A 14445-nucleotide genomic window follows, 5' to 3' on the forward strand; every position below is an offset into this window, starting at 1 on the left:
GTGTAACAAAAAGTATGCCCATAGCAAAAGTGCAATAAAGTCAAATAAAAAACATAGCATGGGACAGACATGTAGAATGTGGAAGATTAACATGACTGACTTCTGCGGAGAAACAAGTGTGTCAGTATTCTTCTTTGAGAGGTTTTTTTTTTTTTAAAAGAAAAATTAAATGGTCAATGCGTTCAGGAGATTTTGTGCTCTGAGGATAGCGTCCTGTGTCACCTGCTGTACTAAACACACACTCTGAAGGTACGATAGCTTGTGAGCTACTTATTAATGACCAAGTCAAAATGATCTACGTACTATAAAAATGCAAAACATATTTATGCATAAATAGAGTATTACTTAATATTATTATTACTATTATATTAATATTATTATTATGATTAATTCCCTTTGGGATCAAGTATTTTTTAATTGAACTGGGATTTTAGTTTCCTTTATCTTTATCAGCTCGCTTTTCAGAAGAAAGTTAATGTCGTAATTTTTATGAACAGTCCAAAAATGCTGCTCCACATTCCCCTTCTTCGGAATAGCAGTAGTAGACTGACAGATGAGGCAAATGCACTTTGAATATGACATGGTGGAAAAAAACAGTGGTAGGTTTTTGGCTTCTTTCTTGGTCCAGCTCCCCCATTAATTTTTATACCCTTAAGTTTTGTAGAAATAATTGGTGGCTAACTAGGTGTCGCGGTTGAACGCATCATCTATCCTTTATTTTTTTTATGCCATACAATCTACCCACACTACCTTTGCGATTGACCAGTAGATTGTGAGCGACGTATTGGGCACCCCTGGTGTAGACCATGTGTACTTCGGAGTGGAACATGAAAATACTAGAACAGGCGAGAAATTAAAAATGCATGCATCGACATTTATGCGGTCATGTCGATGCATCGGATCGTTTGCCATTAAAGCAATACAAAAATCAATGCATTGTTACACCCCTAGGAAAGATATAAAGTCACTTGTGATAGTATAACATTTCTTTAGACAGCCAAACACATATGCCCAGAGACAAACTTGTGAACTGGCTAGTATGTGTGTGTTGTTTTTTTGCGCGTAGTATAAATAAAAAAAAAGGCCTAAGAAATCAAAAGTGTGGTTCCAGGGGTTCCAGGCTGTAACAATTTTGTCAAATTTTGCGACTGTTTTTGGAGACAGTGAAACAAAATTTTATAATTAAGTGCACCGGTACTACTTTCAAATATGCCCCTCATTTATGTCCAAATAAACTCGCCATATAGTGCCTGACCACAGTCATATCACGTGAAACACCCGAAGAGAGCGAGAATTGGTGTGTATGTTTGTGTGTGTGTGTGTGTGTGTGTGAGGGAGATCATTGAAACTTGGTCTGAAAGTTCCTCGGAGGCACTGCTGATGAGCTTATAGTGATAATCTTGCTGATTGCTTGACCACAAGCACCGGCACTGACATGGAGGTTACACAGAAGTGCAGAAAAAAGAAAGAAAGAAAGAAAAAAAAAAAAGACAGTAGATTAAATTATTTTTGTACCTCAATGCGATTGAATGTGTTTCCAGCCGGTGCCAGTGGTAAAACATGCCAACACTTATTAACGCTATGGGATAACGTAAAATCGACTTTTTATTCTGTGGAAAATGAAAAATAAATCTGGCCAGCAGATCGATCTAAGAATTATATACATGTCGCGGGTCATATAGGTAAAAAATCAGGGTTCTCAAGTCTCACGCATTGACCGTGGGAGACATACATTTCAACCTGTTCATACGCTCACACGCCACACCTCAAGTAAGTGATAACGCCCACAAGGGTGTCCCGTTACATAGAATTAATGGACAATACGCAGACATATGGAGTGGAGTGCAGAGTTCATAGCAGTCCTGAGTTATACAGAGTTAAGGGTCACCCGCAAATCAATCAGAAAAAAGCATTTGTTGTTTCCGGGTAAATTCCAAAATAATATACATGTGATTCCACTGCAAGAACGTTATTACATGGATGCGCGCACATATGGGGTGCAGACAAGGCGGAAGTGGCATCCCTAACAGATGTAATCTCAATCCAAATTTTTGATGAAACTTGGGTATGGGCTGATATTTGTGCCACTAGAACTGAATCTGAATTTTGTATATTTGAATCTGCAGTTGTCACATTACAAAACTGAATCTGAATTTATTAGTTTGAATCTGAATTCCAATAACTTGAAACTGCATTTATCCTACCCGGAAACTTTTCAGTTCACAAATTCAATTTCAACTTATTGAGACACACATCCAGGTCCTTGAGGAAAAGTAATCAACTGCAGGTTCAAAACACAACTCATTTCCACATTTACGACAGTTCTGCAGGTCAGGGCAAAGAGGTGGTGTGTGCCGGGGTGTCACAAGCGCATTACTTTATGATATGAGAATAAGATTTATATACACAAGCAATAGAATAAACATTGCCCATACGTCTGGTTAGTATGGTAGTATATGTGGTTAAATGAACAATTTCTGGCACTGCTAGTTTATGTTAATATGGTAGACTAATGCAAAACTAGCTAGGGATATGAATTTTACTTCTAGTTTAGTTTAAAGTTATGGCTCGCCTGTTCATCTCATGTGGCTTTCTAGCAGTGTTTATGTTAAATATCTTTTAAAATATTCATCTTGCCGATATGAGGCAGAAATCAGTATTAAATTTATGCGAGTATGGAATATTATTTAGCACTTCATAATGCATAGAGAATGTAATCATTAGCATTCTATAAGAAAGCTGATGTCAACTGTGCAGAGACTGATTTTGTAACCTTCAGAGAATGCAGACGAATTACTGCTGGGCACAATGTGACGAGAAACAAGTATGAATTAGCTTAGCACCTTGTGTTGGCTTAGAAGTTTCTGTATCTGTCAGCTATTTTGTTAGTCTTTGACGTATGAATATGTACTTTATTAGTGCTGCAGCTTATCACTCTGTTGAAGGACAAATATAACCTTTGTCAGCTGATGTCACACTCGCTATAGCCGCAGTGTATTGTGGGTCGAAATGCCATTTTGGGTGTATACAACTCAAGAGCGAGCATTTGCGTGTGGCATTATTTTTGGTAAGATGGGACACTCGTGCTGTGTGAAAGGCTGTCATACTAAATCACATGGTAGAAATGGCAGAAAGGTGGACCACAACATGAGATTTTTTCGGTTTCCCACTTGGAAAAGAGGATATGGACAGCAGGTAGAGGAGGTAACCAAGGCGTCGGGTGGCCTGGGTCGCAGCAATGAGATGGAAGGAGATCACTTTCAACACAATATCTCCCTTAATGTGTGTTTGCTCTCGGTATTTTCATAAAGGCAAGTAAGATGTTTAAGTAGTATTACTAAATATGCATTTTTTTTTTTTTGTCTTCTAAAGTTGGTGTTTTCACATTGGTTCACCTATGCTAGCAAGCTAGCTTCACTACAGAGGGTAGCAGAAATGGGTTAGTCTTTTCCTGTTAAACTAGCGTTACAGAGTAAATGCTTAACAGACAGAAGTAAACAGCAAAACTGTAATGACACGTTTATCAGTGCATGTATGTGTATATTCGTGTGCATGGATTATAAGCCACAATGCTGGGTGAGGCTGTCACTGTGCTGTGCTCTGACAAACAAATGTCCAACTATAGTTTAAGTTTAAGTTTAGAAACATGTACAAGTACGTTTTCTAATGTTTCACATGATGTCTAGAAGGATCTATATAAACTTATTGTATACCAAGCCTGTATTCTGCTTGCCACATATTTTATTTTAACCCTCTGGAGTCGGCGATCCCGCCGGCAGGATCTGACAGAAATTTCGCCAAACCGTTTAAATAACTGCGAAAAGGTTATATTTGTCCTTCAACAGAGTGATAAGCTGCAGCACTAATAAAGTACATATTCATACGTCAAAGACTAACAAAATAGCTGACAGATACAGAAACTTCTAAGCCAACACAAGGTGCTAAGCTAATTCATACTTGTTTCTCGTCACATTGTGCCCAGCAGTAATTCGTCTGCATTCTCTGAAGGTTACAAAATCAGTCTCTGCACAGTTGACATCAGCTTTCTTATAGAATGCTAATGATTACATTCTCTATGCATTATGAAGTGCTAAATAATATTCCATACTCGCATAAATTTAATACTGATTGTCATATGCACATTTAAAAAACACCCTCAGAAACCTTGGACAGTCTACTATCCAAATATATATAGGTAGAAACTAAATATATTTGTACAGCTTCGTGATACGAATAGGAAGAACAAGAGTGACTGACTTAAGCGTCTGCGTCTTGAAGCAGCTCTAATCGCCCACCCACTTGCAAATCGCGCTATTCGCATGATAACATGATAATCTGACAGTTAGTATTGGGTAAAGAAATATGCGAATACGCCCATTGTGATTGAAATAAACAAGAGCACATGTCTGGGTAGTGTTTACACTGATCGGCTACAATATAGCACACAGATATGTCTCTGCCACTGAAGCTTTGCACCAGTGTTGCCACTTTCAGCAGCGAATCACATACCTGTGTTCACGGCTCAGTGGACACACAAGCCTGTATGCCTGTAATCATAATGTCACCAGTTCAAACCCAGCCTATTTAGAACGTGAATAGTGATCTTCAGCTGAGAGTGGTACTATACGCCCCCAATGCAGGTAAAACAAAGAAAGGTGACATGGTTTGCTTTTTTTTTGCCAATTTAACCTAATTTTAAAAACTTTAATACTTCCAATAATGGAAGTTTTGAAAAGAAGGATTTAGCCAGTGTTTTTTTCATGATTCTGCATAATGATTTCAGCGAGATATAAACTGAAATACATGAGAAAGATATGTGGTCGACGATGCCCTCATCCCCAGAGCGTTAATAATAGTGAATTATTTTATTTCCGTTAACTCTGCATAGGCACTGAATCATACTCATATGGTCACAGTTTTTCATTTTTCATTCCATCTACCAATAAACTGTGAAAAGGATTTTATTGTTACTTCTCTTGCGTTTCAAACTACCTTTACAAAGTAATGGGTGTGGGGTGCAGTGACATTCCAGACTGATGGGCCATTGACAGTATGCAAACTACTACAGGTGTGGGGACACCTCTCTCATCAATATTCATTATGCAGGCCACTGACTTTGAGAAAAAGAGTGTTCTAGCACTTTAGTATTCAAACCACATAAAATTTCAGAATGTCTCTTTCACCTATGTGTAGCCAACCCCTGTGTCTATAAGCTTCAGAGCTCAAAAGTCTTGGCTAGAAATGTCTATAATGTGATTTTTTACAATTTCGCAGCATGTCTGAAAATAGGTTTTTGAAAAGCATATGTTTAAAGTTGATTTTAACAAAAAATAGAATAATACATACAGTGGTCTCAGATTATTGGTGCTTAGTTTGTGCTGAATAAAAGCACATGTAACACTTTGGGATAAATGTTTTTTAGATAGGTGAAATATTTCAAAATGTCAAGGCATGTCAGACTACCCTGGAGGTGGCTGAGAGGCCTCAGACTCCCAGGGGTTAAATATGACCAATAAAGTTATGTCCATGCAATGACATTTTTGTGGTGTTCTTGACACTTTTCCTTAATTAAACACCTAAATTACTAGTGTGTTTTGATAATGAAAACTGCCTATTACTGATCACATAAAACATTTTTGTGGAGAAAAAAAAAAAAAAACACCGAATATGAAATATTAAGTTTGTTAACCAAATGTGTTTACATCCGCGATACTCAAAATGGCGAATGGGGGCGTGTCAGACAGTGCAGACACGTGACTGACAAAGACCGATGCAAGGTTTGCTACTAAAGGAAGGGATTTGCAAAAGTTCACAGCTGGGTATTTTAAAAAAACAACTAGAGATGGTCATGCCACCAATATGTTCAGCTGAGGGACCAAACAGTAAAAGAGATGATTGACAAACTTATCACCTAGGGGTTGTGGGGATCAAGGGAGAAAACAATGATGGTGAATGGTTGAAGAAATGATGATGCTTAAGTGACGAGATACACGATAAGAAAATGTATAAAATTAGTGTAAAACAGTATTAGACACACTCCAGCCTTGGCTGTAACCTCACTGTGGCAATAAAGGCTGAATCTGAAGATCTACACAAGCGGCTCCTGACTCCTGATTGGCGGGGAAGAAAAAAACAACACAAGTGCATCGATACACATACATCGATCTAAATGTAAGGTTATAAAGCAGGTTTGAGGTGCTATGCTTCTGGTCTGCTGCACGTCTACAGCGCACTGTGTACTGTGCTAATAACCGGGAGCATCAGTTGAACTGATGTTTAATACGGTGATCTGTTAAGCAGTGCTCGAAGTGGAAAAATAAAAGTGTCGCTAATGTATTGACCGTGAGAACTAGGGGTGTAAATACATCGATTTCTATCGACATATCGATTCAACAGCAAATGATCCAATGCATCGATGTGACCGCATAAATATTGATACATGCGTTATTTTCTCGTCTGTTCTAGTATTGTTTTCATGATCCACTCCGACGTATACATGGTCTACACCAGGGGTGCCCAATACGTCGATCGCGATATACTGGTCTATTGCAAAGGTAGTGTGGGTAGATCGTATGACATAAAAAAATAAAAGGATGGATGACGCGTTCAAACGAGCCAGCTGCTGCAAATCTTTAGCAAGCTACCGAGTCGCTGTTACGATCGTGTGACCGGCGAGCGAGCAGGGTGTGGGAAAGCAGTATCAGGGGAATGGAAATCCAAAGGACAGGGTTTATTCAGGGCGGACAGGTAACCACACAGTACAAACATTGACAGAGCAGTGGCCTGTACTACGAAGCGGGGTTACTGGCTTAATCGGGGTAACTTGTCGGATTTAAGGTACCACAGATTAAATGAACTTCATATTCGTTCACTTACATTTTGCCCAGACTACCTTAAATCTGACAAGTTACTCCAATAAGCCAGTAACCCCGCTTCGTAGTACAGGCCCCTGGGGAAACAGACTTGAACGCGGACTAAATACAGGGCATGACATCAGAATAAACACAAGACAGCTGATACGATGGGAATTTACACGCGAGTAACGAGGTGGGCGTGGCACATGAGGACTGGACACGCAGGTCATAACAGTCTCCTAGTTAGCCACCAATAATTTCTACTAAACTTAAGGGTATAAAAATGAATGGGGGAGCTGGACCAAGAAAGAAGCCAAAAACCTACCACTGTTTTTTTCCCCACCATGTCATATTCAAAGTGCATTTGCCTCATCTGTCAGTCTACTACTGCTATTCCGAAGAAGGGAAATGTAGAGCGGCATTTTCGCACTGTTCATGAAAACTACATTAACTTCCCTCCGAAAAGCGAGCTGAGAAATAGAAAGGTGAAGGAACTAAAATCCAAGTTCAATTCAAAAATACTTTATCCCAAAGGGAAGCTAGTAATAAAAATAAATCATATTAAAGAATACTCAATATTTTTATACATAAATATATGTTTTGCATTTTTATAGTAGGTAGATCACTTGATTTAGTCATTTATAAGTAGCTCGCAAGCTAGCATACCTTCAGAGCGTGTGTTTAGTACAGCAGGTGACATAGGACGCTATGCTCAGAGCACAAAATCTCCTGAACACGCTGACCATTTAATTTTTCTTTAAAAAAAACCTCTCAAAGAAGAATACTGACATACTTATTTCACCGCAGAAGTCAGTCATGTTAATCTTCCTCATTCTACATGTCTGTCCATGCTATGTTTTTTATTTGACTTTATTGCACTTTTGTTATGGGCATACTTTTTGTTACACTTTTGTATTTGTCTGGAGAAGACTTGATTCAAAATAAAAATTAGTCACCATGTTAATCTACATCCATCCAAAGTTTTTATTTTTACCTTATTGCACTTTATTATTTTGCTTGTTTTATGAGACATACTTGACTACACTAGATTTTGTTTACAGTTCCCAATAAAATATGATAAAATGCTAATTATATTTGCCTTTTTTAATTAATTGAAATGTAAAGTATTGTGTGAAATTTCATCATTTGGACTACTATCCCCAGTATCGAACCGAATCAAATTGTATCGTATCGTGGGAATTTCTGAGTTATCAAAAAAAAATCAAACCGTTGGCTTAAGGAATCGATATTGTATCTTATCGCGAGGAAAGCTATGATTTACACCCCTAGTGAGAACGGCGGCGGGGGTGCAGTGGGGGTGCTGGGAACAACAGAAGCACCTCAACAACACTGTCAGCACTGCGTGCGCTGCCCCGCCACTCTCGTGTGATGCTTGTCTCTGAGTAGTACAGTACTGGAAACTTGTGAGAAGTGGTGGTACGATAAAGTTTAAAATATAGAAGTGCCGGTACTGCTTAATTTTTATTACGTATATGATGACTGCATATATGATCCCGCATTTGCACTTGCGACATCCTGGCACACGCCTCCTCTTTACCCCTCTAATAAAAGGCTGGGTACCATTATGATCACGATCAAGGTATCTAACAAAACAACTTGTTCAAATGAGAGAGATAAGTGCTGTAATGTTCAATGTATTATTCTTCTTGAAATTCATTTAAAACATATTGGCATCAAAAAAAAAAAAAAAAAGTATTGTTCTGGAACCAGTATCGTTCTGGTACTACTAGAAAAAAAAATTTGAACGATGTCCAGCCATAGGTTTGCAGACATTACAGTTTTGTCAAAATACAGTTAAAGGTGAAATATGCAAAAAAGATTTTGGTATTAAGCAGGAATTATGGCTTGATTTGATGATTTTATTTTGCAAGTTTTTCAGTAGCATCTTAAAAAAATTACCTGTTAACATGTCCAATTGCTGTGTTTATAGTGACTCGAGGACCACCATCTTCTGAGCGCAGCACATAAGGAGGTAAAAGATTTTCATCGTCCAATACATGTTCCACTTCAAAGTCACTGCATTCCACTGATTTTGAGCATTTATTCCTCAAAATCTACTTAAAGAAAAGATGGAAGTGTAAGTATTGTACATGTAAATCATATGAATGTATGCAAACTTACAATATATATAATTACCTTTTCAATAGCTTTGTATGTTTTTAAGTCTTCCTCAAAATCCTTTGTTTTCTCTGTGTCTGCAAGCATGATGTAATTGGAAATGGGGGCCCGTGCTCTTCCTTTAGATTGAACATAGGAACGATACTCTGTTGGCAAGTCAAAACGAACTACCAAGTTGCATTTCGGAATATCAACTCCTTCTTCCACAATATTAGTTGCAATGAGCAAATTAGTCTCATGGGCACGAAACTTGCGAAGAACCTAAGAAAGAAGAATGAGTTTAGTGAAAGACAGTGACTGAACTGCTTAAACCCAACAACAATGAATGCACACCTCCTCCTGTTTTCTGAATTCAATCTCCATTTGTTTGTTGCGAGGATGATTCTTGCCAATGCTGTGCCCAGTTATGAAGTTACTGCTGATATAAGCAAGCTCAGGGTCCTGCTTCCCAGCTTCCTTTATCAGCCTACAGAAAATTACATTCATTAATGGGCTGCAGAGGAAGCATGCTGTGATTCAAATCATTATTAGAATGGTAATTATTTTGAGTAAATGGAAAAAAAAAAATCTACAACAGAAATAACCAACTGAACTAATAACTAAGCATTTTCTCTCAACTGCCATTTAGTCTTACCGGTTAAGGACAACTGCTGTGTAGCGTCTCTCAACAAAAATAATTCCACAGAGGATATTAGTGAATGGAGAGGGAAAGCTGGCCTCCGACTTCTCCTTCACCTCAATCTCCTCATCCTCATCCTCATCCTCTGAATCACTCCACGATACATAGTTATCCTGATTGCGGTTGTTATACCACTCTACACTCTCAAACTGCTGCCGTTCAAAGGGTTTGTACTCCTTAAGGATCTCCAGCAGTCTAATTACTTTTGGAGTGACAAACTTAAGGTCCAAAGATGCAGGTGAAAAATGTTCTTCACAAAGTGCATGGACTTTCCTCAGAATAGTGTCTGTGAACAATAGGAATTTACGGTTCAAATCCTCTTGCTCATGCTTGACATACTTTTGCAGTTCCCTCACCATGATTCCTGCCACCTTATCTGCACACCAGGGGCCAAGCACAATTAGCACTCCTCTGCAATCACTCAGTACCTAGGCATGGACAGAATTAGTTAGATAGGAGAGCAGGGAGATGTCAACTCAACATGCATGCATGCATGCATGCCGAGAACTTATACGTTTATCATTGAATTGATAAAAGTTACAAATAATACATTTATAGCTACGATTTCATTAAGTTAAAATTTTGCTTGTTCAAGAAAAGCATATGGGTATGGTAATACAAAAGTACATTTAACCTACCTGTTTTGAAATGAATGTTGGATCTCGATCCTCTCGATGTGCAGGTACACTGCAGTCATCAAGAAAATAAATTGCATCATCCAACTCATGCAGAAGTCTCTGACAGAGTCCACTTGTGTCCGTGTAGGGTCCACAATCCAACACGACCTCACGAGGCTGTAAGGCATATCTGAGAAATGCACATAATAAAAGTGTTAGGTTTACTCAATTAAGTATTACAATTAAGAAAAAAAGTCCAGATCACGTTCCATGCAATACAAGAAACTGTTGAAAATACCTATCCAAGACAACAAGGTCAGTGGCAGTTTCTGCACTGCTTTTCAAGATCTTCTCCAAATTCTGAATCTTTTCCTCCAACTCTGATGGATCACATTTACCATTTAATATAGAAGCAGTGAGACCCAAAATTCGGGGACAGTCTGAATTGCTTTCACATATCTGAAAGAACAAACAAGACAGCACAGAACTAAATTACATAGAGTCACAACTAAATTGTTTAAAACTGAATTTTGAGAAAACAGCAATATCCTGAATATGGTGTTCAATGCTTTGTGCCCATACCCCAAGGACCCATATCAAAAGATAACAGCCACCCAAAGAACCAAATAAGATGTTACCTAGAGTGAGAAAAAAATAGAAAAGATGTAGTCATAACATCAACAATCTATTCCCCAGACAGCCCTGTCACCCTCTCTCCCCAATCTAATCCCTACCCCTCCCACCCCCAAAAAAACCTGTATAATTTCTACAACTACGGAATGGATCAAATGGAAATGTGAAACCCGAGTCCTAGCTGTGACACTTCTTTCCCCACCAATTAGGTGATTAACTGCATTTCTTTAGCCGTGTCCACATTCAAGGGCTGCATCCTTGAAAGGATGTGGTCTATGCAGCCTTCATTGGCTGCATTCTTCGAAGGTTCGTGCAATGAATTCTGGAATCTTGGCAAAAGAATAGCGCATTTCTAAGCTGCATTTGAGGGAGCTTTTGACGATGAGATGGCCTTGTTGCGCTCCTGTGACACATTCGGTTTTCAAATGTAGCCATAGCCGAATGCAGCACCTGAATGGACCCTTTTCACACTTCTGGATATCGTGTAACGGAAGTCATCATAGTAGGTAATTGAGGAAAGACGGTGGCAGGATCGTACCCTGATGAGAATGAATCTTGACATCGTATTTTCTCAGCATCATTGCTATACTTGCCTCCTGTTTTTCCTCACGGCCCACCAAACAAATTACATCTTTCATAGGGATATAACGATACACTCAACTCACGATTCGATACAATTCACGATATGATTTTCTCACAATGTTAGTAGAATGAGCTACAGACAAATTTATTCAAAAATATTCCTTTATCTTTCTAAACTGTGCAAAACATGTTCTCTCCTTAACAGTGCAACTGAAATTGAAATACCGTTTTGAATAAAATACTGTTTAAAAAAAAAATCCCAATTCAAGTAAATAAAAAAAAAATAAAAAATCTTCAAATAAATAAACTAAGGCTTGCATGTGCAGCTTTTTAGAATGGTTTAGCCCTTTAATAATCTTTGCTCAGCTCTCTGTGGTGCTGGTGGACATGCTGAAGCATGTTCATTGTGCTATTTGTGCATGTTATCAGTCTTTTACAATGTTTGCACAAAGTTGTTGTCTTGTCTGTGCTTTTCTACCCGTTTTCGTTTGTGATTACATTAAAAGCTAAAATGCTGCCACACCAATGATGTAAGATCGGCCGGTGCGTCCATCCATTTTCTGAAACCGCTTAATCCCAACTGGGGTCACGGGGAGTACCGGAGACTACCATAGGAACAATGGGTGCAGAGGGGAACCAACCCGGGCAGTCGCCTACACACCACAGGGCGCACACATTCACACAACTACAGGGCCAATTTAGACTCACCAATCAACCTATTCTGCACGTTTTTGGACCGTGGGAGGAAACTGGAGCCCCTGGGGAAAACAAGGAGAGCGTGCAAACTCCACACAGGAAGGACCTGGGACGAAAAGCAGGCCCTTCTTGCTGTGAGGCAGCAGCGCTAACCACTGTGCCACCACGGCCCCCGGCGGTGCTTCCTCAATTTCAATTTCACTCGCCATCTCGCATCCGGTCAAAGCCAAAACCTGACGTCCAACATTGACGTGAATACGCAGTGACATCTGATGTCGTGAAATCGAATGTAATATTACACTAGCTTTTTCTGTTAAAATACTATGAAGTACTCCTAAAGTAGCGATTCATTTTCCACATCAGCACATCAATTTTTTTTAACCGATTCGCGATTCATCATTACATGCCTAGTCTTTCATGGAAAAATCAGGCAAGTACAGTGGTACCTCAGAACTCGAATTTAATCCGTTCAGAACTCTGGATCGAATCCTAAAAAGTTTGAGTTGTGATCAAATTTTCCCCATAAGAAACAATGGAAAACCAATTAATTGGTTCCCGGCTGCAAAAAATTACACCAAATTTTTTTTATTATTTTTTTATTTAAACACAAAATGAACCGGATAAAACAAGAAGAGGATATACTGTACTAAACACATCTAAGGACATTCATCAAAACAGTAATTTGTAAAGCAAGAAAATAAATGTATCCAAACAATGTGTAAAGTAAAAAAAAAAACAATGTGTCCTGCCCTGATCATCCGCTCCTTCCGTGTGCCACACCCCCTCGTTAACCCCGTGTGGAATCCCCATGTGATCAGCTGTTTCTGGTTGTTGTCATTAGTCCTCTGTATTTAGTCCGCGTTTCAGTTTGTTTCCCCAGTCTGGTCATTGTATTGTCCGTCTGCGGTTTGCCTGCCTTACCTGTAATTAAACCCCGTATTCCCTGATACCCTGACGTCTGCGCCTTTGTCTCCGTTCCATCCCGCTCAGCACGACAATATGATAATTAAATGTATTAATGGTTTATTATTAATATTAAAATAAATCTATTTTTTTTATGTATTTTATTATATAATAATTAGTTACTGTCTATCATTGCCTAAATGTATTTTTACTGTCAAATATTATGTATTCAGCTAGTGTAAACGTGCACGATGCTATCACAGCAAATGAGAGGCTGAGACGTGCCGCGTGACTCATGTCATCTTAGGTCGGCGTTCACGGTTTGACTTCTGAAATTCAGATCGAGTTCTAGGTAATTTTTTTTCGAACTAGTTAGTTTGACTTAAGAAATTCGAGTTCTAATGAGTTAGAGAACTGAGGTACCACTGTATTGCAAAGATGCAAAGTAAATACGGTGCGAAGATTCATTCTAGTCAGTGTATGATCCCGCCACCATCTTTCCTCAATTCCTTACTATGACTACTTCTGTTACATGAAACCCGGAAGCGTGAAAAGGGTCCATTCGGTCTGCGGTTCCTTGAGCAAGGCCCTTAACCCCCAGCTCCCTGGGCACCACTATGGGTGGCAGCCTTTCGTGGACAGCTTACTCTACTACAAAGAGCAAGTTGAGGGAGAGAAAATTTCTCCATGGGGATCAATAAAGTATCGATTATTATTAAATGTTTATGTATCATTTAATCTGGTGATTTTTCAATTAGTTAACTAATCTAAGGACTAATTGGTTGAGTAACTGATTTCTTCAGTACAAAAATCTAATTAAATAGCAAAAAGTAAAGAAACACATCAACATTTTATTGTCAAACAAAAGGAGTATGAAAACTAATAATCTTTCCAAATAAATATAAGAAATTGCAGTTCAGAAGTAAAGAACTTATGGCAAATGTGCAATTTAACAAAAGTAATGTAGTTCAAGCAATACTTGAAATATAACAAAAAGTTATGCTGCTTAATTTGGGTATCAATACAAACAGATTTCAAGTTCAAGTGACACTGGGTGCAAACTAGTGCAGTTTGAATCAGAATATTGTAACACAGAGATTAGCAATGTTAAACATTGCTAAACACGAGATGACTACTGTGGCCCCCTATCGCTGCCGTTTCCATCCTCTCCTGCCACTTATCGCTGCCATTTGGATTTTGGAATGATCTGTCTCAGGTCCACCAGGTGTATATTTTCATCCACATAATATTTTTGTGAAGTGGTAAGATCCATCAAAGACCAAATAGAGTACACAGGGTCATGTTCACAAGGTCAAATATCTAATTCAACCTTCCATTTGCT

At 38.7% G+C, this 14445-nt stretch overlaps 1 protein-coding gene across 2 annotated transcripts in view; it reads right to left on the reverse strand.

Annotated features, from left to right (window-relative positions):
- Positions 1–14445, reverse strand: part of dicer1 (dicer 1, ribonuclease type III) — a 76506-nt gene that overhangs the window by 46353 nt on the left and 15708 nt on the right. The window contains exons 6-11 of one of the 2 annotated variants that reach the window (XM_023793867.2): positions 10588–10748; positions 10311–10479; positions 9628–10100; positions 9327–9459; positions 9012–9254; positions 8775–8929 (exon numbers count right to left, since the gene is read on the reverse strand). In XM_023793867.2, the coding sequence (XP_023649635.1) occupies positions 8775–8929; positions 9012–9254; positions 9327–9459; positions 9628–10100; positions 10311–10479; positions 10588–10748 (1334 nt within the window). Of the gene's footprint in view, positions 1–8774; positions 8933–9011; positions 9255–9326; positions 9460–9627; positions 10101–10310; positions 10480–10587; positions 10749–14445 lie in introns of those variants that run through there. The other variant, XM_072698910.1, reaches the window with a different exon arrangement.

This window comes from Paramormyrops kingsleyae, chromosome 14, assembly GCF_048594095.1.
Source record: "Paramormyrops kingsleyae isolate MSU_618 chromosome 14, PKINGS_0.4, whole genome shotgun sequence".
Classification (NCBI taxonomy): domain Eukaryota; kingdom Metazoa; phylum Chordata; class Actinopteri; order Osteoglossiformes; family Mormyridae; genus Paramormyrops; species Paramormyrops kingsleyae.